This window comes from Fonsecaea multimorphosa (assembly GCF_000836435.1).
Source record: "Fonsecaea multimorphosa CBS 102226 unplaced genomic scaffold supercont1.10, whole genome shotgun sequence".
Classification (NCBI taxonomy): domain Eukaryota; kingdom Fungi; phylum Ascomycota; class Eurotiomycetes; order Chaetothyriales; family Herpotrichiellaceae; genus Fonsecaea; species Fonsecaea multimorphosa.
The window spans coordinates 629,302-657,014 of NW_015971644.1; the positions used below are offsets into that span (position 1 = coordinate 629,302).

General features: G+C 52.5%; 12 protein-coding genes across 12 annotated transcripts; 6 read left to right on the forward strand and 6 right to left on the reverse strand.

The window, feature by feature from the left end:
* Nucleotides 1–1,114: 1,114 nt before the first annotated feature.
* Nucleotides 1,115–2,161, forward strand: Z520_05803 (uncharacterized protein; the record flags this gene model as incomplete). The annotated part of the gene is made up of 1 exon (XM_016776306.1): nucleotides 1,115–2,161. One exon carries the CDS (start codon nucleotides 1,115–1,117, stop codon nucleotides 2,159–2,161), a length of 1,047 nt encoding a protein of 348 aa, XP_016632625.1.
* A 781-nt stretch (nucleotides 2,162–2,942) lies between these two features.
* On the reverse strand, nucleotides 2,943–4,434 carry Z520_05804 (uncharacterized protein; the record flags this gene model as incomplete). The annotated part of the gene is made up of 3 exons (XM_016776307.1): nucleotides 2,943–3,488; nucleotides 3,600–4,333; nucleotides 4,389–4,434. The coding sequence occupies 3 exons, from the start codon at nucleotides 4,432–4,434 to the stop codon at nucleotides 2,943–2,945; spliced, it is 1,326 nt and encodes a 441-aa protein (XP_016632626.1).
* Nucleotides 4,435–5,129: 695 nt separating this feature from the next.
* On the reverse strand, nucleotides 5,130–6,115 carry Z520_05805 (uncharacterized protein; the record flags this gene model as incomplete). The annotated part of the gene is made up of 2 exons (XM_016776308.1): nucleotides 5,130–5,914; nucleotides 5,977–6,115. The coding sequence occupies 2 exons, from the start codon at nucleotides 6,113–6,115 to the stop codon at nucleotides 5,130–5,132; spliced, it is 924 nt and encodes a 307-aa protein (XP_016632627.1).
* Nucleotides 6,116–6,914: 799 nt separating this feature from the next.
* On the reverse strand, nucleotides 6,915–9,407 carry Z520_05806 (uncharacterized protein; the record flags this gene model as incomplete). Its single annotated transcript, XM_016776309.1, has 1 exon — nucleotides 6,915–9,407. One exon carries the CDS (start codon nucleotides 9,405–9,407, stop codon nucleotides 6,915–6,917), a length of 2,493 nt encoding a protein of 830 aa, XP_016632628.1.
* Nucleotides 9,408–10,223: 816 nt separating this feature from the next.
* On the forward strand, nucleotides 10,224–10,673 carry Z520_05807 (uncharacterized protein; the record flags this gene model as incomplete). The annotated part of the gene is made up of 2 exons (XM_016776310.1): nucleotides 10,224–10,308; nucleotides 10,372–10,673. 2 exons carry the CDS (start codon nucleotides 10,224–10,226, stop codon nucleotides 10,671–10,673), a joined length of 387 nt encoding a protein of 128 aa, XP_016632629.1.
* Nucleotides 10,674–11,302: 629 nt separating this feature from the next.
* Nucleotides 11,303–11,689, reverse strand: Z520_05808 (uncharacterized protein; the record flags this gene model as incomplete). Its single annotated transcript, XM_016776311.1, has 2 exons — nucleotides 11,303–11,558; nucleotides 11,610–11,689. The coding sequence occupies 2 exons, from the start codon at nucleotides 11,687–11,689 to the stop codon at nucleotides 11,303–11,305; spliced, it is 336 nt and encodes a 111-aa protein (XP_016632630.1).
* A 965-nt stretch (nucleotides 11,690–12,654) lies between these two features.
* Z520_05809 (uncharacterized protein) lies at nucleotides 12,655–13,322 on the forward strand (the record flags this gene model as incomplete). The annotated part of the gene is made up of 3 exons (XM_016776312.1): nucleotides 12,655–12,657; nucleotides 12,730–13,256; nucleotides 13,313–13,322. The coding sequence occupies 3 exons, from the start codon at nucleotides 12,655–12,657 to the stop codon at nucleotides 13,320–13,322; spliced, it is 540 nt and encodes a 179-aa protein (XP_016632631.1).
* An 877-nt stretch (nucleotides 13,323–14,199) lies between these two features.
* Z520_05810 (uncharacterized protein) lies at nucleotides 14,200–15,018 on the forward strand (the record flags this gene model as incomplete). Its single annotated transcript, XM_016776313.1, has 2 exons — nucleotides 14,200–14,446; nucleotides 14,570–15,018. The coding sequence occupies 2 exons, from the start codon at nucleotides 14,200–14,202 to the stop codon at nucleotides 15,016–15,018; spliced, it is 696 nt and encodes a 231-aa protein (XP_016632632.1).
* A 4,641-nt stretch (nucleotides 15,019–19,659) lies between these two features.
* Nucleotides 19,660–20,363, reverse strand: Z520_05811 (uncharacterized protein; the record flags this gene model as incomplete). The annotated part of the gene is made up of 2 exons (XM_016776314.1): nucleotides 19,660–20,181; nucleotides 20,328–20,363. The coding sequence occupies 2 exons, from the start codon at nucleotides 20,361–20,363 to the stop codon at nucleotides 19,660–19,662; spliced, it is 558 nt and encodes a 185-aa protein (XP_016632633.1).
* Nucleotides 20,364–20,661: 298 nt separating this feature from the next.
* Nucleotides 20,662–21,418, forward strand: Z520_05812 (uncharacterized protein; the record flags this gene model as incomplete). Its single annotated transcript, XM_016776315.1, has 3 exons — nucleotides 20,662–20,925; nucleotides 20,983–21,195; nucleotides 21,245–21,418. The coding sequence occupies 3 exons, from the start codon at nucleotides 20,662–20,664 to the stop codon at nucleotides 21,416–21,418; spliced, it is 651 nt and encodes a 216-aa protein (XP_016632634.1).
* A 210-nt stretch (nucleotides 21,419–21,628) lies between these two features.
* Z520_05813 (uncharacterized protein) lies at nucleotides 21,629–22,330 on the reverse strand (the record flags this gene model as incomplete). The annotated part of the gene is made up of 3 exons (XM_016776316.1): nucleotides 21,629–21,940; nucleotides 21,997–22,222; nucleotides 22,278–22,330. 3 exons carry the CDS (start codon nucleotides 22,328–22,330, stop codon nucleotides 21,629–21,631), a joined length of 591 nt encoding a protein of 196 aa, XP_016632635.1.
* A 1,507-nt stretch (nucleotides 22,331–23,837) lies between these two features.
* Nucleotides 23,838–27,281, forward strand: Z520_05814 (uncharacterized protein; the record flags this gene model as incomplete). Its single annotated transcript, XM_016776317.1, has 4 exons — nucleotides 23,838–23,901; nucleotides 23,951–24,084; nucleotides 24,138–25,933; nucleotides 25,982–27,281. The coding sequence occupies 4 exons, from the start codon at nucleotides 23,838–23,840 to the stop codon at nucleotides 27,279–27,281; spliced, it is 3,294 nt and encodes a 1,097-aa protein (XP_016632636.1).
* Between the last annotated feature and the right edge of the window lie 432 nt (nucleotides 27,282–27,713).

A 27,713-nucleotide genomic window follows, 5' to 3' on the forward strand; every position in this document is an offset into this window, starting at 1 on the left:
AAAGAGCTTTTTGATGAAGCCGATATCCAGTAGCCAGCATGACAGACAAACAAGGGACGACCGTGTATCTTCAGGTGACACTACATGAGGTCTTCCAAAAAGGCGGCGGGTCAACCATGTTAAGACATGCACTCATGCTGTCAACAACCTTCTCTGTGATAGAAGAATGAGGAATCGAGGTATACGCGCAGTGTCACCCAAAATCACTTGGACAAGGCACAGAACACCAACATAGTTGCTCTGCCGTGAAGACTCCTGCATGGCTCACCAAATGAAGAACTGCAGAACCCCGTTCTACATCTTTTTCCCTACCATGGCATCCACAGCCATACATGTGGAGGGAAGCGAGAGCATCTTGCCACCTGAGCGGCCTGTTGCCATGATACCTACCTAGGTAGGTAGGCTATGGGTGATGAGGGTGGCACTCTGTTAGAGGGATACTCGGCGCCATGTGGCGCATATCAAACATGCATAAGGGGTGCTCGGTGGTCCATCTGAGAATCTCACCCATTACCATGCAGTGCCTCTGCCCTTCCCACCGGCCAATTACTTCGCTCGAGGTTCTCCATGTGGCTGCACTCGCTGACCACGGATTTCATGGACGACCATTTAATTCCTCCAAAATGATGTCATTTGAAATGTTCGGATTAGCGCGGCGTGTGCGGCTCGCTGTTTGGTTGTTAATGCTTTGTTCGCTGGCATGTCTGTGTTTCCCAACGGTTCAGTCAGCTTCGTTTGTTACTGACGATCGTCTATCTCGCCCTGGCCCATCCTGTCACGTTCTCACAGGCGAGGCGTGTCAGAAGAAAGCTAATTCCCTTTCATGTTGTGATACGCGCGACATCTCAACACAACCGGTCGGAGGACCTGTCACTTGGTAGCGTATTTGTTCCGCAAAGAACCCTAGTATATCTACCCCGTTCCGAATAACTCAATAACCCATTCGTAATAGATCCCTCAGAAACGAATAGTCCTAGGGCTTGTGAAAGAAGACTGCATTTGCAGCAGGAACGTCTTTTCCTAAATTTACATCCTCAAGCATCCCTTTGTCTCCTGGCCATCTGCATTTGCTTGGTATTGCGCAACGAATTTGCATAAATATACGTCCTTCAACATGGGTGATGCCTCTTGCCCACCAGAGCTGCCGGAAGAGTCGTCGTCGGCCCTGCTGCCGATCAGGATCTTGACTCACAACATACGCTTTGCGACCGACACACCCGACGAAAGCGAGAAGCTGTGGCCCGACCGCTTCGCTTACCTCTCGAGCCACTTCAAGTACCACACGCGTCCACATTTCGCTCCCCAGTCGACGCTGGTTTGCATGCAAGAGGTCCTCCACGGACAGCTTCTGGATTTGCACACCCAGACGTTCAATACTTCGACGACGTCGTCGCTGCAAGCCTCCGGGGACGACGACAATGACTGGACGTACGTCGGGGTCGGGCGCAACGACGGCAAAACCAAGGGAGAGTACAGTCCCATCTTCTTCCGCAAGTCCGCCTGGAAATGCATCCACTGGGAAACAGTGTGGTTGAACGAGACGGGCGAAGTGGGCAAGAAGGGCTGGGACGCGGACAGCATCCGCATCCTGACGTGCGCCGTGCTGGAATCGGTCCTTGTCGACAACAACACTGCCTCGGATGGACAAAGAAACCAGCTCATGCTAGCCATGAACACGCACCTCGACAACGAAGGCAAAATCTCGCGGCGAGAATCCGCCAAACTCATCCTCCGGGTCGCTTCTCGCTTGCGATCAAGGTACAACCCAACCTTCACCTTCCTGACGGGCGACCTGAACAGCCACCCGGACGGAGACGCGTACCAGATCCTCAACGCGGCCGGGTCCGGCTTCGTCGACACCCGCCGCCTCGTTTCGCAAAGCAACCACGACGGCAAAATCTACGCGTACGGCAACGAACTCACATTCACGGGCTTTCCACCCGACCCCGCCGCCGAGGGCAGGGAACGCATCGACTTTGTGCATTTGGGCATTCCGCTGCCGCCGTCCGAGGCCGAGGCAAGTAGTCAAGGGGAAGAAGAGCCGTACGACCAAGTCAAGGAGATGGTGCAAGGGTACGGCGTCCTACCGAATCGATTCGACGACAAGGTGTGGATGAGCGACCACCGAGCCGTGGTCGTGGATTTGCTGGTGAGATTTTGAAATGGTTGAACAAGTCGCAATTTAGACAGCGAACAGGATAGAGAGCTGGACCGCCACTGGAGACTACAGGCGCCTAGCATATCATTGGCAAAGGGGAGGGGAAAAAAGTTATTATGGCAATCTACGCAGAGTAGATATCGTGAGGACTTGGTTCTATTGGCATGGGACAAAGTTGGACATACACCTCTCGAGTACGTACGTGCTTTTGGAGAGTTTGAGAGTTGAATAATTAGACCGAAACTACATTCTGAACACACTGCATTTATGGCCTAAGTGAGGACAGATTGAAGAGACGGATATTAAGACGGTGAGATACAGATCATCCCATCCCGTTTCCTCTCCTCCCATCTCCTCTCTTCCTCTTCTTTTCTAGTTACTTTGGCCTAAAAATGCATGAATCAACAAGAATGAAGAGATGGTATCATGCTGGCCTTGTCTGCTCCTTTTGGGCCCTGTCTATACTGTACAGAATATCTCCCTTCTCGATTTACAGCTAGTAGATACTACACGGAGACTGTCGGACGCCTTGCTCCATTCCCGCTCGCCCTTTTGTAGCCACAGGCTCATGGATCTGAAGGTGAGGAAATAAATTCATCTTTCACGCACACCGTTTTCTTTCCTTCTCCTTTCTGTGCGCGCAAAGGGAATTCCCTCGCAAAACGGCAAAGGTGGTCTGGCCCAGTTTATTCCACCGCGGCTCTGAATAGAGTAGATGTTCGAAACCTGGCAGCGTTGTTTCTGCCTCCAGCTCCCAGATATTGAGAAGGTCTGCTGTACCTCACTACGCCACAAGCATGTTCTTCACCCTGATCCAATAATCCGGATGCACATGCTCCTCCACCTCGTCTTTACTCAACCATTTGAAGTCTTCGATTTCATCCAATCCCATATCTACGACGACACCTTTTTTATCCCTAGCCTCACCCTTGCTGGTGCCTGGAGCTGGAGTATCCGTCGAAGATTTTGCCTCTTTTCCATTTGCATCCGCGTGGGTAGTAGAGTATGAGACGTCGGCTTGTCCCGCCATTATCCGTGCCTTCATGAAGAACGTCTTTTCACCGTCCACCAGGGCCTTTGTTGCGGCAAGGTCTTGTTTCAAGGGTGTTGACTCGCTAGCCTTCTCAACCTGAGTCGTTGCTAACGAGGAAGGATGTTCCATTGATTGGGAATTTGCTGAGGAAGTTGATCCAGCGATAAACAGAGGGGCCGAAGATGGACGAGGCCGTGGTGAGGAGAAGCGCGCCACGTAGTGGCCAACAGGGTGGTTGCCGACGAAAAAGGTGTTCATGTTAGGGCCTAGTGAGCTGAATAGGATGCGTTGCGCCGCCTGCAGTTTTCAGAGGTTTTCGGTTAGCTCTGTACCCTTAACCGTGCATGCGAAGAGCTGAAGGATATTCGAGTACAGCTCCAAGCAATGGGAAAATTCGTGCTCGCTTACCTCTTTTAACCCTTCAAACCCAACAACCGGCCCAGAGGGGAACCTCCACAGCCATTTCTCACTGTCGCCGCCCACGTCCTTCTCTTTTGCTTGTCCGCCCTTGTTCTTTAGCTTTACTAAGAGATACAAGGTCCTCTGTAGCCTCCTCTCTAGACTCCTCTGATCATTCTTCTCGTCCGCCTCCGTGAGCCTCCTCAGCCCCGCAAACCTCGGATTCCCTTGCCCAGTAAATTCGTCAGCTCTGCCCTCCTCGGAGACAAGTTGCTCTAGTATTTTCTCCGGTTTCCCCGTCTCATCGCCCACGAGTACTTCATCGTTCCATGCCTCGGGACTGTACGCGTTGTACTTTCCGATGTCGCGTGTTGCGGCGCCACCTCGCTCGCGGCGGTGTTTGCGCCATTGTTCAAATGCAGGTGTGTTGCGGCGGTAGTAGAAGTACTGCGTGAAAGGCAAGACAAGGCGCTCGTTGAGACGGCGCTGATAGAGATGGAAAGCTGTTTCGAAGGGATGAGGGTCTGGCGTGATCAGGGGCGGGCGGGAAAGGACAATCCCAGCTTTTATTGTATAGAGTGGCTGTGGTGACAGGGACGCCTCAGGTCCTGACGGGGACAGTTGAGTGATAGGCGGAGGTAATTGGGAGTCAAGATTTGCTTTGGCTGTTGCTGCAGAGGCGTAGCTCCGTTTGGACAGGGTCTGGAGACAAGAAGAACAGACGTGGTGGACTGAAGGAGACGCTACAGCGAGGTGTCAGCTTTGCCATGAGTCGATGCCCGAATGTGAAGAACATACCAAAGGCATCCGCGATGCGCTTTGCACCTCTTGATCGAGGAGCCATTTCCCAGGTCTCTCCCACTTACCGCAGGTGCTGGTTGCGGGAAGCTCAATTGTCCAATTCCTCCAGGCCTAGAAAAAGTTCGGGAAACCAAATGAGGATCGAGAAACAGACTGAAACCAGGAAGGGCAAGTTTTCCGGACAGCAATATAATTTTCCTCCCACCACTCCAATGAAGCTTGCTTCCTTCGTCCCTACCTTGTATGACCTTTGATGTAGGCCGACATTATGTATTTTGATTGAGTATGAAAGCGGACAGGGTTTGCTCGCTCTTCCTTTCACCTCAGCCTGCCTGGATGGAAGATTGCGTCTTCATTCAAACCAAATTATCCAGGATTCCAGTCACTCTTTAGCTGGAGTCGAACGCAACCAGACGGCGCCAATCCCTATCATGAACTGCTTTGTCTCTATGGCTTCTTCATCATCATACGGTGCCCAGAATGAATCATTCCCGAGGGGAGTCTTTTTTCGCTAGCAGGACCGATCTATTTTCGTCGTGCAGGTACTGTTAGATAGTCACTCCCTACAACGAAGTATCCCAACATTGTGGGGTTCATCCATGATTCTGGAGAGAATGGCTTGTTTATGAATGCGAGCTGCTTGGATTTTTCGAGCACTACCCACAACCAAAGATCTGGTCCGATCTTTAATTTTTCCACACATTGTCCGCCAATCATTTTGCGTTAATATGGCATTCGCTATATGGGCACCATCAACGGACACATGACACTGGCTCCTCCATCCACGACCATATTCGCCCCTGTGATGTAGCTGCTAAAACCCGAGGCCAAAAAGCCAGCAACCCTTCCAACCTCTGCCGGTGTCCCCGCCCTTTCGAGTCCAATGTTGTTCTTCTGTGCGGTCGGGCTTTGGAGAGCTGCAGGAGGTAATTGAGTGTTGTATCCCATCAGAGTAGATTTTGCGTCGAAACCATTGAGGCTGACCCCGACATCAATCTGCCCGGGGGAGATGGCGTTGATGCGCACGCCCGTGCCCTTCAGGACCGCGACACCCGAGCGGACGACGCCTAGGGCAGCGTGGCAACTCATTGTAAAGCACGGTCCCCAACATCCTCCATACGTGCTCGCTGTGGATGTCACAACAATGATACTTCCATACCGCTGATCTTTCGGCGCCGCGTTGGGATAGTTCCCCTTTGACGCGGTCTTCTGCATCGCGTGGGGCGCATATTTCAAGGCGAAGAACGGTGCGAGACTGTTGGCCTCGAAGCATTTCTGCAAATCTTGCGGTGTTGTCTGGTCTATTGAAGGCGGGCCCAACAGGCCAGAGGAACAGACCCACGCGTCGAGGCGACCCCAGGCGTTGAGGGCTTCGTCAATGAGGACGAGCGTGTCTTGTTCAGAGGAGATGTCGTACGGGTAGGGAATGACCTTAGTGTTTGGATAGCGTTTAGACAGGTCCGATTGAAGACTAGAAGGCTGGTCGTCTGCGGCGCATGCATATATACAGGCTGCTCCGTGTGCTAGTGTTTGCCGATGGGTTAGCCTTGGAGGGAGCTGATTTTGGTTTGAAAGGATTGCATACCGGCCAGTTCTGTCACGATGGCAGCTCCAACTGGCATGTTTGCGCCCGTGACCACGCAGACGAAACCATATAGCTTTCCATCTGTTCGGTATGGTGAGAAATGATCTGATTCTTCCTGCAGAGTCATTGAACTAGGCATGTTTGTAAGAGTTGTGGCTCGAGCAAGTCAAGAGTAAGGGAAATATCAAAATCTTCGATTAGCAAAGCACAGACTCAAGGCTCCCTGGATAATGTGCTTTGTTGAGCCTGACCAGAGAGAAGGGGGGAAGCGAGCAGCCCTAGTCTGAAGCTTGAAATTCATCAAGGCAGCTTGTGACGACCAGCATGCACGATGCAAGTTTGGAGTCGTGGTCCATTTTCGTTTCATTATCAGCCCAATGATGACAGCAGTGATTTGGTTTGCAGGTCTACAATCACTGCACCCACAATCAATTTTCGAGTGATGTCAATCAGCTTCTCCGCGCAAATGCAAGATTCAAGTTGGGAGGAACAAATCGTTTGGCGCGTTTGATAAGGCTTTGTTATCAGCCCCTAACTATTGGCTCTTTGTCGACGTCGGGACTTTTCTTATGGGGGCAGGGGTGTTGCCGCTCTACGAACGGGTACATCACTTGAAGCACTGTGTGCCATCGTCCGCTCAACTCCTTCACTGATTCTATAGCATCTGAATCGCCCGTAACACTTCGCAAGAGATGAAAAGCCGAAGACTCGTAAAAACTCTGGCATAGCATTATGTACTAAATCTCCTCTCTGCTTTCAGGTACAGGGCTGCCCTCCCTGCTCTCGACAGAGAAGCAAACCCCCAGCTCTCCACCGTGTCTCGACTTTCCGGATCCTTTGCATTCTCCCGTCTTTCTGCGGGTCAACCAACGCCATTGACGACACAGAAATTACCTCTTGCTGTCACGGTACCCGGGCATTTGTCCCCACATCTTCCCCTAGAATTTGTCTGTGTAGATGCCTACAGGCCTCGTGACAAACCGATTGCTCCTCCTCCTCAACTCATCAGGAGTGCCACTCCCACTCTCGCTCACGTCTCTCGTAGCACTTTCGGTTCCCATTCCATGGTTGAGGCCCCGCGAGCTGGAACCGGCGCGCATCCTCGCCTCCAGAATTGCCAAAGCATGATCCCCCGCCGCTCGAGCAACTTCAGCTTCTTTCAGGAGACCCTTGCGAGTTAACTCTCTCTCTTCTTCGGGCAACACGAAGCGGTGGATCGTGCGATGATCCAAGACGCGTTCTTCTGGGTCTCCTCCACCTTCCACCCAAGTCCCCTTTCCACATCTCCCTTTTCGCCTGTATGCACTGTACTCGGTTGCCTGAGCACTGTTCTTTTTACCCCGGCCATTGCCCTGAGACTTGCGTTCAAGCAATTTGCGAGGATCTGGGTCTGTTTTTGGCCAGGGAAATCCATAGAGCATACTGTGACGCTCACATCGTGGGCACTCGCGCCTCGTCTGGTATCCGTTGGGCTGGATGAAGAACCCAAGACACTTGTCGTTGTGGCACTGTACCCACCGATCGTGTGGTTGTGCGAGTAGTTTTCTGGTGAGAATGTAGTCGCCGGCAATGCGGATGGTGCCGGTCACTGGGTGGACCGTCAATTTGGCCACTGTTGTTGAGGCATTCATCGGTTCTATGGATGGTAGCACACTGTTTTCCTCGACTGTAGCGCTGGAGGACTGAATCACTTGGACCTCCTTACTGACGGTTGTGGTGGACAGAGTGGAAACAGCGTGAGGAACAGCCAATGTAGTGCTCTCGGTGATCGGGCGAATCTGTTCATGCTGTTCTTGTGATTGGCGAGTACTTTCACTAGGAGTAGCGTGAGGAACTGCCAATGTAGTGCTCATGGCGATCGGTGGAATCTGTCCATGCTGTTCTTGCGGTTGGCGAACACGTTCACTGGTTTGGGCAGAATTCCGCCTCGACGGGTAGATGATGATTGTATCCTCATCTTCCTCCATCTTTGTGATCTCGACAGACTCGACCTTGATCGTGACGGCTGTATCGGGGTGAGGAGCCCGGGAGCTTGGGCCGCTCAATGGGCCCGCCTCGGTAGAAGAGCCATGACTAGAAGGAGATGTCGGAGGCGGGGATAATGGAGCACGCGAGGATATTCTGCCTAGAAGTTTGGCTGCTTTATTGCTTTCACTCTGATCCGCTTGTCCCTTGGACGAACCGGGCGACTTCTTCCGTGGCTCATGATCATGATCCGTACCAGTTGCAGGAGCCGAAAACTCTGGTTCCATTTCGACTGGCGACTGTCTGGACTTGTGCTTTTCTGATTCGGGAGGACTACGAGGTGACGAGAGTGTTGTTGCTGAAGCCACAGCCAGTGAATTCTCAACCGGTTCGGACTTTCGCTCAACAGGGGGTAGTGGCGTTTCCGCATCTGAACTGTCCGACGGCGTCCAAGAGTGTTGCAACTTGGAAGGGGACTGCACGAGCTTAGCATGCTTCGAGGAAGGAGGTGCGGAAGAGTATGAATGGTTCGAATCTCTTTTCCGTTTTAGGCCGCGTGGTTGGACTGCTGTTTGGACTGCTGTTTGTGGTTCATGAAGCGGAGTGGAGGCGCGACTAGGAGTGTCAAGGATGCCAGCCTTGGATGTCCAGCCGTTCCGCTCGAGTTGTTCACACGTGTGGCATAAGCAATCGATATTGCCAGGCCCGAAGTAGTCATCGCCATATGAGACAGTGATCTCGTCGCCGACCTCAATGTTCTTCATAGCAACGACTTCCATGCCATTTTCTCCACGCGTCACAAGACGTCCATTCGCGTCGCAATCATGGTTGGCGAAGCGAGCTGGACCCAAAAAGATGGACGAATTTTTCTTGCGACTAGAAACGACGATGCTGAAATTTCGATTCGTCAAATCTAAGTCGGCCGACTCTTCGGTGGTCAGAGGGACTAGTGTGCCGGTGAGATATTTGATGGTGTCTCCCTGTCTGATGCGCCTCCTGGCTGTGACGGCTGCCTCATAGGTGGTGATGGTGTAGCGATTAGTGGTAGACACTTCCCAGGCGCAATCGGTCTGGTACATATCTATGTATTTTCTCAGGTGGTTCAAGAAATGTTCCTGTTCACTTTTGCTGCGCAAACTCTTTTTGTATCTTTTCAGCCCAGGAAGCGCAAGAAGAGCCTTCTCTGCGGCCTTTACATCTTTGTCCACAATAACCTTGTGTAATAGGATCTGGGGGACCTCATCTTCCTTGATGCCGCGGATCGGGAAGTGCTTGGTGCGATTCTTTCGGATTCTGGACTTGTAATAAGCCTGTTGCGTGTCAGCACGACGAATCTTCTCATCAATTCCGATGTTACCGACATTATCTATCATGACATCTGAGCACACGTCGTCATGAGCGGCCAGCTCAGCAAGGGAAAGCCGTTGAGTCTTTTCAGGCTCAGCTGCGCCCTTCCCGCGAGCCATGGTCGCGTGTGCAATGAGGACCCAACAACCGAGACTCGGAATCTTTCAAGAACATAAGACGATATGAAAGGTTGAAAGCGGATGACACTGGGATTCGGTATGTATTTGATTTAGCTGAGGGCGGTTTGGAAGGAGTGGAAGGGGCTGAATATCGTTAATTGGACACCTGGAACGCGGTCTGGAATCAGGCCAGCCTGAGTGAGGCGAAAACGAGCGGAACGATGGTAAAGAGAATGTGTACACGTTGCGACATCATGGTCCGGTAAATTAGGCACCTGAATGATGCATGAGTTGTCTGCGAAGCTGAGAAAGAGAGAGAGAGACTTTCAGCTTGGCTTCACTTTGTAAAAGAGGGAAGTCAAGGGAAGGGCGACGGAAGGGTTGACTTTCGAGGCTATGGAGAGGGGGAAACGTCGGCGGCGGCGGCGGCTGGACAACCAGGGAGGGTGACGGCCACTGACGGGCCAAGCGGGCTTAACGAAATTCAGGTAGGCGAACCCCCAGCGACCGCTCTGTTTGGTTGGTGTGGCCGTGCGTGCGCTTCGATCGGCAGCAAAAGCATGCGCCCATCGGCCACCCCATGCGCATCTTTACCTAGCATCCACCTGAGCACCCAATTGAATCGCTATCCACTTCAATATTTGTCTGCAGCTAGATTCATCCTCTCTTTTGAATTGCTCCCACACCCTCGACTCTGCGTGCTCTTTACGATAGCGCGCATGATGCTGCCACGATGATACAACTGAAGGTGGATATGCCCTGAACCTCGCTACGATGCCCGTGTCTTAGGCTGATGATGATGATTGATGCTAGACGATGCTTAACTGCATCGACAACTCCGGAGCTGCAATTGTCGAGTGCGTCGCAGTTATGAGGAAGAAGAAACAGCATGCGAGAATAGGTATGATGGAAGCACAACCAGTACTTATATCCCCTTCTCGCTGACTTCTCTGTCTGGGTTCAGGTGATAGGATCATCGTCGTTGTTCAGAAGCAAAAGTCCTTCGGCGCCGAGACTCCCGGCGGATCGAGTTTGAGTATCGCCAACAAAGTACGGAGAGGTGATATTCGACACGCAGTGGTTGTGAGAGCGAGGAAAGAAGAGCGCAGGAAAGATGGAAGTCTGATACGTTTCGACGACAACGCCTGTGTCCTTATCAACAAGAACGGTGACCCCATTGGGACGAGGTTGTCGAGTATAGTGGGAGCAGAACTACGTGACAAAAAGTGGTCAAAGATCTTGTCATTGGCACCGATGCATGTTTAATTCAACCGGTGAGCGTGATTCCATGCTTGGGCAAGGTGGAAGGATGGATAACCCCTCGCCACGTCTGATAAAATTCTTGTACAAACAGCCGGAGGAAACAAAATTCTAAGACCCAACACACTCGGTACTGAGTTGTGTTTGCGTGCGTGCGGCGGTGCTGGCTGATCTGGAGCCTTGTCTCTCTTTTCTTTTTCTTCTTTTTTTGGCTCGTCCTATCCATCCAGCTCTCGTAAAATCGTCCCAGGTCTCCTCCCATAAACGCCTCGAATGCGTGGGTATCATAACCATGATATACCAATTCATGCCACCAACACCCTGCTTAAACGACAGTATAGACATGATTGCAGGAGGTGCAAACGTAGTACAGTTTCTAGATCTCAGTCAGAGCGCTCAGGCTGAATGTCACGAGACAGTGCTTACCATTCCCGTGTCTGCGGCACGCTGCTGCGACTGAAAATAGACGGCTTCCGTCTCCCGGCATTTTGGACATTTCTTGGGTGCTCGAGGAAGCTGTACAAAGTGTAAAGCAAGCCGTCAGCCAAAGGTCTCAAAAGCTAGACGCAGAGAGAAGAGGAGAACTCAAGAGACCTGATGCCAAAGTCTTTTGAACTTCCCCGTGCCTTCTCCTGCTAAATGGCGCCGCATGTGTTGCATCTCAACGGCTCCCCACAAAGGGTACAGAGAGGTGGCAGCTCAGAGGAAGCAGTACCCACCGTTGGATCGTGTGCAACATCAGCGGTTGTTCCCGCCGTCTCTTGAACATTGGCGCCGAGTTGTTGTCGATAGGTACAGGCGGAGTCGTGCTGCGAAGTCGCGTGGCATGCTTTGCAAATGTAGAGGAGAGTAGATGTTGCACGGTCTTCCTTCGGGTACAGAAGGTTCGAGCTGGGACAGACAGGTCAGAAAACGTGCGCTGAGAAGAGTTCGGAGGCTTACCATTCCTGACAAAATCTGTAAGAGACCTCGCCACGCTTGCTCTCGCCCTCGCTTGGAGATGGGGACGCCGCCGCAGACATGTTGGACATGCGAGGTTTGAGAAGGCTCGTGGAGAAAAGGAGCAATATGGGACCGTGGCTCTGAAGGTGATATTCCTCGCGATAAAACGCGCGCCGGTGGGTGTTGACTCTGATGTTAGGACACCTGGGTGCACCAAAGGGAGATGTTCTTGCTGAATAATTGTGTGAACAGTAGAGAGGCACCTAAAAGGAAGGGCGAAAAGCTGAAGAGTGGGATAAATTAAATGTTACCGTATTGACCGGGCGTCAAGGTGACTCAACACGTCCAGATGGCGAGGCGGTGCAGGTTGTGTTTTCAAAGAAGTGTGAGAAGCAAGTGCACAAAATGTTGCTCCCCGCGATTTCCCTGTCAACCTGTGTCCACCGTGCTCCGTACTTGTACCGAGTAGAGTTACCTTAGTAGTCCAAGTCACACCATCCCACCCAAACAAATCGACCAAACCCACCAGGAGTCTGTGTGATGTCGGCCTTCCCAAGTGACTCTTGTTCTTCTCTGGCAGACTGCTTGTACATTCACTCATCAGGTACTTGAATCAGTCTTTGCTGGTCTAGTGACCTCTGACGTCCTTGAGGGTTGCCCACCTACTCTGTCTTGTCTGACCTCTTCTACCAGTTCGCGCTCGACCAGTGAATCTGTGACCGTCCAGACCGCATAAGACCAGCCAGTCAGGCTCCTGTTCCTGTCCATTTAGCCGCTGTCCAGCCCTATGCTACCCTCCCTCACCTCCTCCCTCACGGGCCCATTTCTTCGTTGACATTATTGACCTGCTGACGAACGACAAATCCACTGCCCCACCTTGGTCGCGCCCTCCAGTGCGAGCAACACCAGACACCAAACACCGACTGGGGCATCCCAACAATAACTCATCTCCCCTCCAGTGCTTTCATCTACCGGATCGACACCTCGACAAGGAACACCTCCTCCTACGAACAGTACTGCATCAGCGGAAGCGCTTCAGAAAGCCATGGTACGCGAGTCGCACACCCGTTGGACCTCATCACCCGCGCATGCGAATACCTACTGATAATCTTTACAATAGACCGAGACTGATACTGGCCTGCCCCCTGACTGGGAGGTCCGCCACTCCAACTCAAAGAATCTCCCCTACTATTTCAACCAGAAGACGCACGAGTCAAGATGGGAACCCCCTGAAAATGCCGACACGGATAAGCTCAAGATCTACATGGCGCAGCACCACAGCTCGTCTGCGAACGCCCGCATCGATGGAGCTGCCAGTGAAGGCAAGATTCGTGCTGCCCATCTCTTGGTCAAGCACAAGGATAGTCGGCGTCCCTCCAGCTGGAGAGAGACCAATATCACCCGCTCGAAGGAGGAGGCGATTCAAATGTTGAAAGGTTACGAAGAGCAGATCCGCTCCGGCGACAAGACTCTGGGCGACCTGGCCGTCTCCGAGTCCGACTGCAGCAGTGCTCGGAAGCGTGGCGACCTGGGTTTCTTTGGCAAAGGACAGATGCAGAAGGAGTTTGAAGATGCAGCGTTTGCCCTGCAGCCAGGCGAACTTAGTGGCGTTGTTGAGACTGCTTCCGGAGTGCACCTCATTCAACGGTATGTGTTGGTTATTGTGAAATCCCTTGGTGTGTGATCGCTGATCCGTGGTGCAGAATTCAGTAAATTGTGAAATCGATGTCTGGCACGTTGCGACATTGTCTCCCCATTGACGTATTGCCTCTAGGATCGCGCCGAAGATTTTCCCTGGGAGTTCGGCGGCTTTCGTGGGAATGTATGCATGGCGGAGGAGACACATGTCACCCCCACTCAAGCGCGCCTTTCGTTATTCGCAGGAAAAGTTGAATAGAACTGGCGTCACATTATGCTTTTTCTTCAGACGGATTTCACCATGGCCCACGCGGTGCTTGCGGATCAGCTATCCAGGCGTGGTTGGAATTATGTGGTGGCACTCTGTCGACGTACTCCGTACAGGATCGGAGATGTCTGAGGGAAAAGTCACGAGGTGATTGATGCGCTTTCCAACACCCGCTGTGGCCAGAGTCAGGCTCCCAGAAAGAAAGGAAACATGATTCCTTTGTTCTTGCTGTATCACTGACCTACGTCATATTAGTCGTTTCCTTGTCTCCAACCAATGCAAGCTACTGGAAGTGATTCTACTGACCACCTACGGATGCGTTCTGGGGAGTTTTCTGACGATATGGAGTTTCCACTTTGCGACGCAGCCTTCCGGGCCAATCACAACCACCGCCCCTGTACCACTACCCAGGCTGTTATGGCTCTATACGGGCTGGATGCATGGCGCATATAAAAATATTCGTGGCCTGATCTGACTATACTGTTCAAGTATTCGCTCCGCCAGCATCCAAAACGTCCTGCGAATGCTGATGCATATATATACCGACGTGCATCCTCCAAGAAGTTGCTGCTGTTCCCTCAGCATCCAACTCCATCTCGCTCTTCAGCTCTTCGCTCTCGACGTCTTCAACCTTGCCAGCATTGGATCCTTACCCCAGCCATTCTTGCACCCCCCACAATCACCATGAAGTCCAGTCCCATTGCTGATGCTCTGTTTCTGGCGCCTCCCCATTCCCATGATCCCAGCAATGTCTCCCATGTCGCGGCACTGCCAGCCTCGATGCTAATGCAACTGCCGGAGCCTGTCCAAGACGCTCTCTGGACTCTTCAAGAATCTACCTCGATTGTCTACGCCTCGTACCTCCGATTACAAGATCTTCTGGAGGAGCGTTTTGACCGATTGATCCCTCTGCCAGGCATGCCTGGGTCGTGTAAGTTCACCGTCCCTACTGCCTGACCACGAAGCCCTTGCTCTCCTCTACCACTCGATTTTCTCGGCATCTATCAAGGCGAAGCAGTGGGGTTGAAACTAATACGGGAGGGGTTTGTTCCAGATTCCGAAACTGCATTCTTCAACTACATGAACGCGCTGTCTGCCGAACGGCGCTACCTCCTCGAGGATGCGCACCCAGATTGGAAGCACAAGGCGTCCCGAGCCGGGCTGTCGCAATACGGAGAGCTGCTACTCACTTGCCGGGGCAAGGAGATGACCGTGGCGGAATGGTTCGACCAGCTCCAAAGAGCCGAGCAGCTCTGGGTCCAGGAGGCTAAAGACGCAGAGCTGCCCGACTTTGAAAGCACCGTGACCGAGTACCAGATCTTGACGGATTCGGAGAGCTCAACGCCGCCCAGCGAGGTATCCGAGGACGATTCACCCGAGGGAGGCAGGAGCTGGGATGCGCCGGTGCCAGTGGGGCGAAGACCCAAGGCGGATCCCAAGGGCAAGATGGGAGGCCACGAACTAGGACCGGAGCGGATCGCGAAGGCTCTAGAAGCGCTGTGAGGGTGAGGGCGAGGGCGAGGGCGAAGGGCGAAAGGCAAGGCCAGGGATAGTGCCTACTACTACTGGGTATTGGTGTTGCATGGCCAAAGGGTGTGGATGCATGCATGGGCATTTGGTGCATGGCGCGTCTTGTTTTCTCCGTTTCTCCTTTTGTTCTCGACTCTTTCTTTGACGCACTCCTCAATTTTTATTTGTTTACTGTACAACCCGGGAAAGAGCGAGCGCGCTGCAGGTGTGGTCTGACGGCTCTCCTGAGTGGCTGACGCATCGCACGTTGAGACGTGGTTCGATCTCGATCTGCCACTCATTTGTCTGCGCGCTCTCTGTTGGGCCCCTTTTGTTGGAAAGTGGGCTTGGGAAGAGGGAGAGGAAGAGCTGGAGCGTTGCCGCGAGTGGCCATACACCAAAAGCACCATTCTTCTTTGTACTTACCTATTTGCCACCCCTTTTTGTCTTACCCTTCTAGATTCCCTGACATGTGTTAATTACCTAGGTAGTTACTACTTAAAGAGCGAGAACGAGAGAGAGATAGCCCCTCATTGCCTGCGCTTGGCTAACCTCACCTCACTTGTAATATGACGAATGGAGCGAATCATAAAGCAGCCTACTCAGTACTCAGTACTCCGTATACTGCGGACTTTTTTCTTGATCAACCAAAAATCCTTGCATACACGCAGCGCATTGCATTGCATGATAGCACAGCATACCTAGGTATTTGCATTTTGGACATTTGCGTTTCGTGTTTGCGTTGAATCTCTTTTGCCTGATGAAGGCCATAGCAAGCCCCGCCGGAGGACGTGCCAGAAGAATGAGCTGCGAAATTTCTCGAAGGCTGCTCACCCTGCATTTAACTTGGCACGACTGATTGCGACTGACTGCAACTTGTGCGACGTGGTGTATACTCAGCACAAACACAAGGTTTCCATCAAGCTTCCAGGCTCACAGTACTCGTATTGTACCCTACAGTACCGTAACGAGTAGAACTCTCCACCTGCATCTTTGAACACAAGAAAATCATCAGACTCTAGACCGGAAGTGGACTTCCGGCCGCCCCGTTGGCGGAAACTCTCAGCGTACGAGTAATGGACTCTGCGAAGTACCCACAGGTACCGTCACCTCACCGTGAATGCTAGTAAGATGATCTCACTTTAAGTACCCAGTGCCGATCTGTAGCGAATACTTCGATCGATATGATCGACAGGAGAAAGCCAAAGAAGTTCCTTGAAGACTCGAAGGGACTCGGAATCCAGGCCTGGTGCCCCAGTGGGTGCCAGTCCTATGCCGAAATCAACAAACTCAAGGCAAGTACCTAGTACGAGGTAGCGACTACCAGATACTGCCAAATGTTTCAGATTCTGGCTACCCCTCGATCATGCCAATGCTAATGCCGATGGGGTATCCCGCTCTCTAGGTACATACCTAGGTACCTAGGTACTACTTCCACATGCACATAGCGTAAATCAGCGAAAGAGTGAGTGAGTTTAGTGACCGACTGCCTGACCTGCGGGGTTGAACAGAGGTGGAAAAGGAAAGATTGATTTCCAGGTAATTTAGGGTTTCCCGCATGTCTGAAACACGGTGATGCCTGTGCTCCCAGGTTCCAGGTTGTTTGTAAAATTGCTTTCAACCTGCATCGTCACTTGCTAGTAAGTCATCATCCGTGCATCTATCCACAATGCTGGGACAAAGATTTACCCACCTACTCTACCTACACACGCCGTCTACGCAAACACTGCGGTATTTCCTGGCTTGCCACCACAAAGCTGCCTACTGTGGCTACGTTACTGCCTGGTGCTGGGTGGTGACACAACACCTCGTCTCTTGTTTCTCTCTCCGTCTCTGTCCCTCTCTTTCCGGCTTTCTCGCGACCTTACAAAAGCATGGCTGATAGCGGCAAACCCCCAAGCGCATTTTGGAGCCTGCATACCGTAGATGGCTCATCCACTATCTCGCCTCCGTCCATGCGAGGATGAAACCACAACTGTTCATTTTTCTAGTCTGTCCTGTCCAAAGCTGCCACAAACCTGTGGGCTTACGACGAGCGACCAGAACTTCCTTCTCGAGGGATTCATTTTTCTTGGAAGCGGCCTACCTAACTCACTTGCATAGTCCCTCCTTTTCATGAAACAAAAAAGAACAGCAACGCCATCGATGCTGTGTAACCGCAAAGAATTCTACGCGGGACAGAAACAATTGCCGAGGATAGCCTAAGGGTCTCGAGTTGTAAAGAAATCTGCGAACTCTCGTGGCATCGACAACTCACCATCCTGGCATTATCCCACCAATTCTTGCCCGAGGATGGGCCTCGCTTAGGGGTCAATGGCGATATATCACTCGCAACGGAGCCGCCGGGCTTCCTTCCATTGGCTAATGTCTGATCGATGCTGCCCGAAGCTGTTCGCGCAGTAGTCGGCGGGAATATGTCAGAAAGTCTGCCGTCGCTGCAAGATATCAGCTTGATGTCTTCAAGTCTGCTGCCTCCTCTGGCCTAAGTCCTCGCCCCGACCCTCCAGGGCATCATTTCGGAAGGCATCCGTGTTACCCAAAGTTCAGTCCATGCAGACCAGATCCCCCTTAGCCTGGTTCCCTCTCACCTCGACGTCCTTAGCGATGCCGCAACCTACCTTCTAGCCCCGCTCCCCGGCGCGTGCAAACAGAAGAGCTGGCAAATACGAGTCTCATCCATCCCCGAGCTGGCAAACCGCACGCGTTTCTGGGAAAATGTAAATAGATGTCCCCGCAGAGGCCGGCCTCGACCTTGTACTTCTGGAACATCAGCTTACCAACCTTCACAATCCTACACGACTCAACATCTCCCGAAGGTCTACTCGGGGATGCGAGTCCGAAACGCATCCACCTGTTGCACAGGCCGTGACTCACCCTTCTGCACGCATGTCTGCCCAAGAGATGTCTCGTTCAGGCATTGAAGACCCTGCTGCTCTGGCCCTCGACTTTTCTCGGCGGGTGGCGGGCGACGGGCCATGTGATCAAAAATCTGTCTGAATCAAAGTTCGTCAATGCTGTGTATCCATCCTCTTCGCTGGTTGTCCAATTTTCCTGATCCAACATGATTGTCCGGCCGCAGTCCCCTCGCCTCTCCTGCTTGCTCAAGGCAGACGAAGACACCTCGAAGCACCTTAGCTTCCCGCAGTGCTTCGCGTCGCGGGTAGACGGCACCACGTCAACTTCACAGGCGTGTCCAGAAACTTGGCCAGTGGTGGTCTGCTCAAAGGTGCCGCCAACAACCCCTCCAGTCCGCTCTCCGAAACGTACTCTCGGAGAGTGTCCTGAGTTCAACAATGTCTTCTGGAGAAACGCGACCTCGAGGAACATTGATGTCGATGGAGCAGACTGGCTGAGTTGGGGGGCAAAGTCTCAGCAGGGGATCCGTGGTGACATGGTTACGCAAGGAAAGTGTCGGATGACTTTACTGCGCGCTCCCCCGCCGCCTCTTCCCTCTCCAGAGAAATTGACCAGACATTGGCATCAACGTGGCTTTGCGCCTCAGCATTGTGCTGCTGACGATCCTTCAGGGGCCCTACCCGCCATGCCTGCCGACTCGATCCCCGTCCTGCCGACGACAAGCGGTAAGTCCGATGGTCACCGAGGGGCCAACCCCGCCCGTGTAGATGTTTGACAGGAGGCAAATTTCGGGAGAAATCAAGCCGTTAGGAATGTTGCAAGAATAGAGTGCGCCCAGACACGGTAAGAAACCCTCCGCACGTCAAAAAGGCTCGCGGGAATTAAAAGCAGGATATGCTCTAGCCAGAGACAATATGTGGTCATCACCAAGGGTCGCCCACTGGTTGAAGAATTGCAAAGATGGAATAGCCATAGCAAGGTGACTGCCCCAACATCAAGGCCAGGACGATCGCGCGGCGCTCTGGTCCAGGCATGTATCTTGTGGTGTAGTCTCTTCAATACTATACTCTATGGCAGAGATATTCCAAGTCAGGCTTGCAGTCGGCGTTGGAACTGAACGATATCCTCGAACGGAGAACTACGATCCCGCAGCAGTAAATGTAAGGCTGAAGGACTTGCAACCCTCACATCCTCACACGGAACCTGGCGAGATCTCCACGCTTATCCATAACATCAAGCAAGGCTTCCCTATCTACTACGCGCCAGGAGCACCTTCGTTACATACCATCCATCCCTTCAAACCGCATCCTGGGAGACTTGTAGCATGGCCCAGAAAAGGCCGAGCGCCTTTCCATCCCGTGGAGACGGTTGATGATGTCCCCTTTTATCTCTCGATGATTCACCCCAGAAGAGGGTTGTAATGGTGTGAGAGGCGGGGAGGTAGAGCGGACAATCCTGAGTCCCAAAGAACGTCGGTGCAAGCAACCCTTCAGAGCATGAGTTGTAGGGCAGAAAGAAAGAAGCATCCAACCGTGATATGTACCTCGTGGTACAAACGCTGCAGAGATGTGACTTCGGGCTCGATCCGGTTGCGCTCGTTTCAAGGGTCTTGGTACACAAGATCGCTTCCCTACCTAGGTATGTAATTAGGATATGTATATGTGTGTGTATCTATGCCATCAAGAGATCCGAAATTATCTGAATGCTCACCTCACCTTTTTGTGACCCTGGGTATTTCAACCCACCGGCGAGGATGGCGCTGGGCAGGTGGTCCACACCCTACCTCCCTTCATGCGCTTTGCCCTCCCCTCGGCCCTCCTCCTTGGTACACTGGTCCAGAAACTCGTCCAAGGCCTCAATAACAACCATATGGTCCTGATCCTGCTTGAGTCCGCTCACGACCACCACCCCAACAATGCCCTCCACACCCTGTACCCTCACGGGCACACCGCCGCCGTGAATCGCATAGGTCCCCGCCGCCTCGCCGCCCAGCATGTACTTTTTCGAGAAGGCCTCTTCGTCGCCCTTGAACTTGTTGTGCATGAACCACGTACTCACTCCCCATCTCAGCACCGTCTTTCTTTTGCGCGACACCCAGATGTCGTTGTCCGGTTGGATGCCCGGGCGCGAGACGGCGTGGAACAAGAGGTTGGACGAGTTTGCGAGGGAGATGGAGACCACAGCCGCCAAGGGGGAGAGGGACCGGAGACGGTTGCGGATCGAGAGGCCGATCTCGAGGGCGTCGTCTGCGGTGAAGTGGGGGAGGATGAGGGATTCTTCTTGTTTGGCGATGGCGGAGAGCTAAGGGGCAAGACGAATAAAAGTGAGTTCGACCCGCGCAAACAAGTGGGAAATATGCGGATTAGGAGAGACGAAAATGCCCCCGTCCCATTGCCTAACTGGGGGCTAGGAAGGGCTCAAAAACAAGTGAAATGGAAGGAGCGTACGTCTCGCGGTGCCTCACGCAAAGGGTGGCCGGCCATGTCGAGCACTGCCCAATGTGACAGGCGTAGTGTAACAATAGTAATATGGTTCGTTTTGGTGGGCTTGAGGCTCTGTCGAAAATTCTGTATCCAGAAGATCGAGAGGGGAACTGAAGCATGTGGTTCCCCGCACTCACATGTGTCCGGCTTGGCGTCAACCTGCCTTGCAGTGTTGAGGCTGTGGTAGCGCCTTTCGAGTTTCACTCTCAAAAGGCCTTAAAGAGTTTTCTAAGCCGTGAAGCTCTGTCAAGATTTGGCCCTAATCAACCATGACTCTTCAATCTTCACTTCTGAACCGATGACAGAGCCAGTGCGCGCGTTCCCGGCCATCACTGAGCAGGAATTTTCTCAGGCGTGCGGCGTCCTGGAACAGAGGAGCTCGGACAAGATCAGCGATACGGATTGGTTGAGCATAAGATGGACAGGCGAAGAACTGTTGATCAGAGAGAAACGGAAAATAATCTGCAAAAATGCCAATATCGAAGCTCCCAGTGATTTCAATGGCGCGGACGACCATGAGCTGATTGAGACTGGCATAGAAGACTGCATCGACAGCAACAGCGTATGAGTCCCCACGGCACCCATGAACATAGCCACCATTTCTGTTAACATGTCGCAGTTTTTGCCGAGGATTGACAGCTCGGTGTTCCTCATTATTGACTTCTCCATTACCTTGTCTCCAATCTATTCTGTACCAGTTCTTTGGTTTGCATGCCGATATGGCCAAGATAACAAGGCGTTGACTCTGGAGCAAGTGTATGCATGGTTGGTGCCGAAACCGTCACTTGCTTCATTGCAAAAAGTTGGCGTTATGGGAGGTATCAGTATGGCGGTAGGTCAAGACCGCTACAATACCCTTCAGGCACTGACTCTTTTTGCAGCACCATCCGGTCTCAGATCGGCCAGCTTTCTTCGTACATCCATGCAACACCCAAGACGCCCTTTCAGCTCTTGAACCCAAGTCTCTCACTCCGGAGGAATATCTTATACTTTGGCTGGGGCTGATTGGGTCTGCTGTGGGCCTGCACGTTCCGAGTAAGCTTGTGAGCATCTAGGACGGAAGCTTGCTCCCCCGAACCTTTCACCTATCTTCAGTATGAGTACCTGCTTGGTATGGCATCACCTGGATTGCAAGCACATGTTTGATCCGGCCTCCAATGCCCTCGGGCGAGGGTCTTCGAGAGCCTTTGGAATGCCGTGACGGCTGCAGGGCTTGGCGATGTTCGATTGAGCGAGACTTGCCAGCCTTTCCTTCTAAGCCGGCTTCAGTCATCCTCATCCTCTTCCATCGGCGCATCATCCTCGTCTTCTTCCATTTCCACTGCGCTGTCTTCTTCCTCCTCCTCTTCCTCTTCTCTTGGTCTTTTTGTGCCGTGAGGGACACCGTCGGGAGTTGTTGCAGCTGGTTTCACTCCAGTTTCGGTGGGCTTGCTGGAAATCCCAGTTGGTGGGGCATTGAAGATGGAATTCTGTAAAGCCGTGGCGTCAGAAGCAGCGGTTGCTGTAGCGGCTGGAGGTTCAAAGGTGCCCCGAAGTTTAGAAATTATGTGCGATTGGCCTTTGCCGTAGACAATAACCTGTCTCGAGAGTTTAACTGGTGAATTTCATCTTCAGCACTTGGGCGCATTCATACCATTTCCCTCCCAAAGAAATCAAACCCCTGCAAAGCTCGCATGGCTTGTGTGCTCGTCTGTATGTCGCGAAAGACAATATGGGCCTGTCCTCGCATGCTCTGTCCTTTCGATCCAATGCGGTTCGTGACAATGTCAAGGACGGGGCCATAGGTGGAGAAGAGCATGTACAGAGCGCGCTTCAGCTCGTTCTTGTTGATCTTTTCGGGGAGGTTCTTGAGAAACAGTCTATGAGACACTCGTCAGTCATTTTTTACGCACGCAGGACTGGGGATGTGCCCACGTCTGGCTAGGATTGCCCGCGTTCTGGGACTCTTTCGGCGGTTTGGCCGCCATCGTTGTTGCAGGGAGGGCCGGCGTAGTTTACTTGAACAAGTCTTAATCAGGAGCCTTTGTGCTCCCTCATTCTGCCTTTAGGCTCGGCAATCCCAGAAACCCAAGCTTTGTCTTGCGATACAGGATCTGCTAAATTATGTTTGGTCGCTGCATTAGATCTGGGGAAGCCCTGCGGAAATTTTGGCTTGGCAGGGCCAAGCAATGATGGAAGCTGCTGCCACTCCTGGCGACCACTGCATGATTGACTGCCCTTGTGCTCGTGCCCAATTTCCCAGCTTGCACTTTTCGCCGTTGACAAACACTCCCTGCACGCCATTTGATTCTCGAGATGCGATGGTCCATATCGAGTACATTGCTTATTATTGCCCGCAGATGGTCTCGAGAGATGGAGCCGCTTTGCATGTTCGCTCGGACATTGTTCAGGCGTAGAGCATTGCTCCTCGGATTATGCCCCCAAACGGTGTGCTTTGCTTACATATGCTGCAACAAGAGCCTGTGATCACAGACAACAGGCTCTCTGGTTGCTGATATGTCGACAACTCAATGGAGCACTCCTGCTGATGCTGCTCCCATGGCGTTCATGTGTGACCATACATATCCTCTCATCCCCAACCAAACAAAAGCAAGGGGTATATAACCAGGCAAAACTCTCCCCGACTGTGATGTACCATAACATCTATCCAATTGGTAGGCTGTGACTGCTGAACAGGAAGCGGGATGGAAATGACATAGCTCTCGAACTCTCTGGAATAAGACAAACCCCAAGATAGAGTCAGAAGCAAGTAGAAGAGAAGGTCGCTTCTCTCGTATGATCATGAGACGCGGCGGGTTATGCAGATGGCTGAATCCTATCTCTTTGAACCTGCGTCATTAGCGGTGATTTGGTCCTACTGACAGGCGAGTTGCGCTGATCATGTCAGTTGAGCTGGCCAGGCTGACCACAAGGCTGCGTGTCGTGTGAGGCTCGGTCCCTAGGCACCTAGGGACCTGGCGAGGTAGGTAGGTAGGCACTGGGCGGCGTCAACCTTCTCCCAAAATGGTAGGTATCAAGGAGTGCCCTGAACCTGAAGGCTGAAATTAAGCTCGGAACGCTTCTCTTGGCGAGGCGCCCTTTGGCCTCAGGCTCTGCATGTCCTTGCGCTCATTGCTCGTCGCTGGTGGCGCCCGCATATGCCTTCCTTCGCTTGATTGAACCGTCTCACATCGAAGGCGCAGCACAGCGCAGCCTATGTCGTCTACAAGTACCTCGTACGGCCTTTCCCACTCGACAAATCACATTCTCAACTCGGTCATTTCTTCAAGTCACTCTCTCAATTTGATCTGTACATACCTCAGCACCCCTCAAGTATTGCAGTCTTAGCATCAATCTTTCCCTCTTCCTTTTCTGTATCGACAGCTTTTCTCTAGTCCGCGACGCCTTCTGCGAACCCAAAGACGCCCTTACGACCCGTTTACCGCCCATCCTGGCGCATTCGAATTCCCGAGCCTGAATTGCAGGCAGTCAGCGATGGGCAACATTAGCAGCAGACTTGACGATGGCGCCCTGCTATACCTAAAGGACCAAGCGCGCTGTATGTGCCTTCTTGCCTTTTCCCCGCGACCATGGCTGATAGCCGCCAGTCTCCATCAGTTCTATTGTTGTCAGCAATGGCCGACGGAAAGGTCTTTTGAGTCTTGTGCCCAACGCCTATCCAGCATTGCGTCTACTTGGAAAGCCAGATGCCACAGACTACAGACCCATTTCGTATATCCAGGTACGTAATAAAGCCCCTCCAACAGGTCGGTTCTCCTCTAACATCTCAACAAGGATCCTGATTCCTCCGCCCTTTCTTTCCTTCCTAGGCTGGATCTCGAAGATGAACTTGAAATCCACTTCACATTTATAACGCGACAGAACTCTGGTCCCCTCCCAGCGACTCCTTCTACGTCCACCGCAGCTGTTGACACAACAATTTCAGGGTTGACTTTCGCCTACGCACAGAATGCCAAAGAGCTGGATACTCTGGTAACACGCGAGTTTCACGCCGATCCAAATCTGCACAAGAATTCCAACGTCCAATTCATCGGCGACTTTGGGACGCATGGGAGCCCTGCAGTAACTTACGAATGGACTTGGCATTGGAAACCCCCGAAGGCCCAAGAGGACAAGGGTGGAGGTTGGCGCAACTGCTGCAGTTTCCTTGAGTATGATTCCAGAGCGCACAGACTTAATACCCTCGCGTCTTTTTCATTCTGGGTCCAGAACACCACCTTCACAATCGGAGTACCACTTGCTTCTCCGGGTCTGGAGATACCGATACCGCTTCATAGGCATAGGATGCCGTCGTCGCAGTCATATCAGTCCGCAGTCAGCGACTCGGAGGGCCCTTCAGAGCCACAAATGCCGGCTTCGCCGCAGATGCGGCCGAAAGACTACAGCTTTAGTGCGCCAACCTCCGCTCCTTCGCTGCCTGTCATCGACGTTCAGTGCGCGAGGCCGGGAGAAGATGTCAGCGCAGTTGAGGATGGTCCGGTTTTCAGAGCCACTATGAAGGCGCTAGAGCAGAAGACGGGGACTATGAAAGTCCAGATCAAGAAGGTGCTGAAGAAAGCCGAAGCAGCACAACAGGCCCAGGTGGAGTGCAACCAGGCCATGTCCGAATTCTTAAGAGCGCTTCAAGAGGCTTCCATGTCCAACGCAACGGCCTTCAAGCCAGCCCTCGACCATTATTTTCTGAACATTGCCCAACAGATACACAAATATGAAAAAGGAAACAGCACGTTATTGCAAAAACAAATCATCGACCCCATTTCAAAGCTGTATAATATGGACATCAAACAGGTCGAGGCGAAGAAGAAGGACTTTGACGACGAGAGTCGAGACTACTACGCCTATGTAGGTCGGTATCTCGGTCAGAGGCAGGACTCTCTGAAGGACAAGAAACGTGCAGAGAGTGATTCCAAATATCAGTCAAAGAGGAAAAACTTTGAGCTCAAGCGATTCGATTATTCGACCTTCATGCAGGATCTTCACGGCGGGCGCAAAGAACAAGAACTCCTCTCGCAGCTCACAAAATATGCCGACGGCCAGGCAAAAGCATTCCTTGCTACTGCAAAGAAGGTGGAAAGCCTAACCCCGCAGTTAGACGCTCTTGTAAAGGAGGTCTCCGAGGCTGACAAAGAATACAACTTGCAAAGGACGGAAAGAGAGGAAAAGAGAAGAAACCTCGAGAAGAACGGGCCGATTACTGCAGATTCCGATCTGCATCACCATCCTCCAGCGCTTTCGACTCAGATGGTGGCACAAAACGGTCACGGCGGATATACCTCCGACACTGACCTTAGCAGGGCCGATAGCACCAGCTCTCAATTCGGCCACGCGTCAATCAAAACATTGTCGCCTACTACCAACTCAACGTTGCCTGTAGGCACTGTCCTGTCAACATCGCCGAGCGCAACCTCAATAGCGCCGACGCCCAGCAAGTTCAAAGGTATCCGTGATCTTGATGAAAGCTCGACATCCACAGCCGACAAATCTTCCGTTGGACAGTACCGGAAAGAGGGACTGTTGTGGGCATTAAGCAAGCCTAATTCCCATATCGACCCTAAAGGAGCCTGGCACAAGTAAGATCTTTCGCGAATTGCTCTGGACGTAATACTAATCACTCCTAGATTCTGGATCGTACTTGATCAAGGAAAACTCTCAGAGTACAGCAATTGGAAGGACAAGTTGGATCTGCACCGTGAGCCAATTGACCTTCGCATGGCTTCCGTCCGCATTGCCCGAGATGCAGAACGCCGCTTTTGTTTCGAGGTCATCACACCTCAGTATAAGCGAGTTTACCAAGCTACCACTGAAGACGAGATGAATAATTGGATCAATGCAATCAACAATGCGCTGCAGAGCGCCGTGGAGGCGGGTGGGCAAGTGCCTCAGCAGAGCCGAAAGGAGCACCATATCGGACGTGAATTTGGACAGATGTTCACAGGCAAGAGCTCGTCACAATCTGGCCCTCACGGCTATTCGCAGAGAAGTGATGCAGGCGGAGTGTCGCGACGCATCACTGTCGGTGCTAGACCCACCTATACCAGGACGAGTAGTAACAGCTACGAGGAGAATCCGTCCAAGCTGCTCGATTTGATCAGGAACAACGACCATGGAAATCAGTTCTGTGCTGATTGTGGCTCAGCATCGAAGGTCGAATGGGTATCTCTGAACCTGGGGATCATTTTGTGCATCGAATGTGGCGGGATTCATCGCTCACTGGGTACCCATGTGTCCAAGATTCGATCCCTGACCTTGGATGTACACTCCTTCACTAACGATATTGTCGAACTTCTCATGCTGATCGGCAACCGAATCAGCAATATGATCTGGGAGGCACGCCTCGATCGGTCCCTGAAGCCAGATTCAAACGCCTCTCGCGAGCAGCGGCTGAAGTTCATAACCGCCAAATACGTCGAGCGGGCCTACGTCGAGCCTGTGCCTCACTACGGGTCTGCTGACGACACATTACTGACGTCGATTAAGAAACATGACATTCAGGGAGTCCTTCAGGCCATCGCCCAACGGGCCAATGTCAACGCCCACGACCGATCCAGGAATACCCATGCGGTGTTTCTTGCTCTGACAGCTGCTGACCCAGCTCGTCCGGTATCCTCCCACTCGAACACACCAACGGGAACCGTTAAAGCTTTCCCAATGGCCGAGCTATTAGTGCAGAACGGAGCTGAAGTTCCTGTCGAACCTCCAGCTATTCCCTTGTCAGCCGCTGCGCAATTGTACGTTGACCAGAGGACCGCGCGCGCAATACCGAGTCATGGTGGCCACACAGACACATTAGGGCCTTTGCCCGTCGTACACAGGACTGTACCATTGTCATCTTCGTCAGACGGGTCCAACAGGTTGCAAAAGCGCGGTAGTGCTGGCGCAAGGTTTGCCGGTAAAGTGGCGAGCCTGTCGGAACGATAGTACCGTTACAAGTCGAGAATGGAAGTCGATGTCATGTCCCCAATGCTTTGTGATTCTTTTGAGGTGCTGGACATTCCTACGCAGACTAGCTTCAGGCCGAAAGTGGTGTTTCTGGACAGTGATTCCTCTTGAATACGATTATATGATGCACGTTGCCATGATCTGGGATGTTTGGGAGGACTCAAAAGAGGTCTTGGGAATGGCTCTGGCCAGTCCATACCTACTCTTCGGTAGTGGCGGGGATCCACCATTGCTGGAGCTACAAAATCTATGCGGCATGGGCGGTTGGATCTTGAGTCGGCCTGTTTGTCAACAGGCAATTGGCAGGGACGCAGGCAGGCAGCTTCTCAACTGGCCAACTTTGTCGACCCAGGAGAGACGGGAACAGAAAACTTGGATAAAAGGCGTTGGATGCGCATAAGATCATGCAGA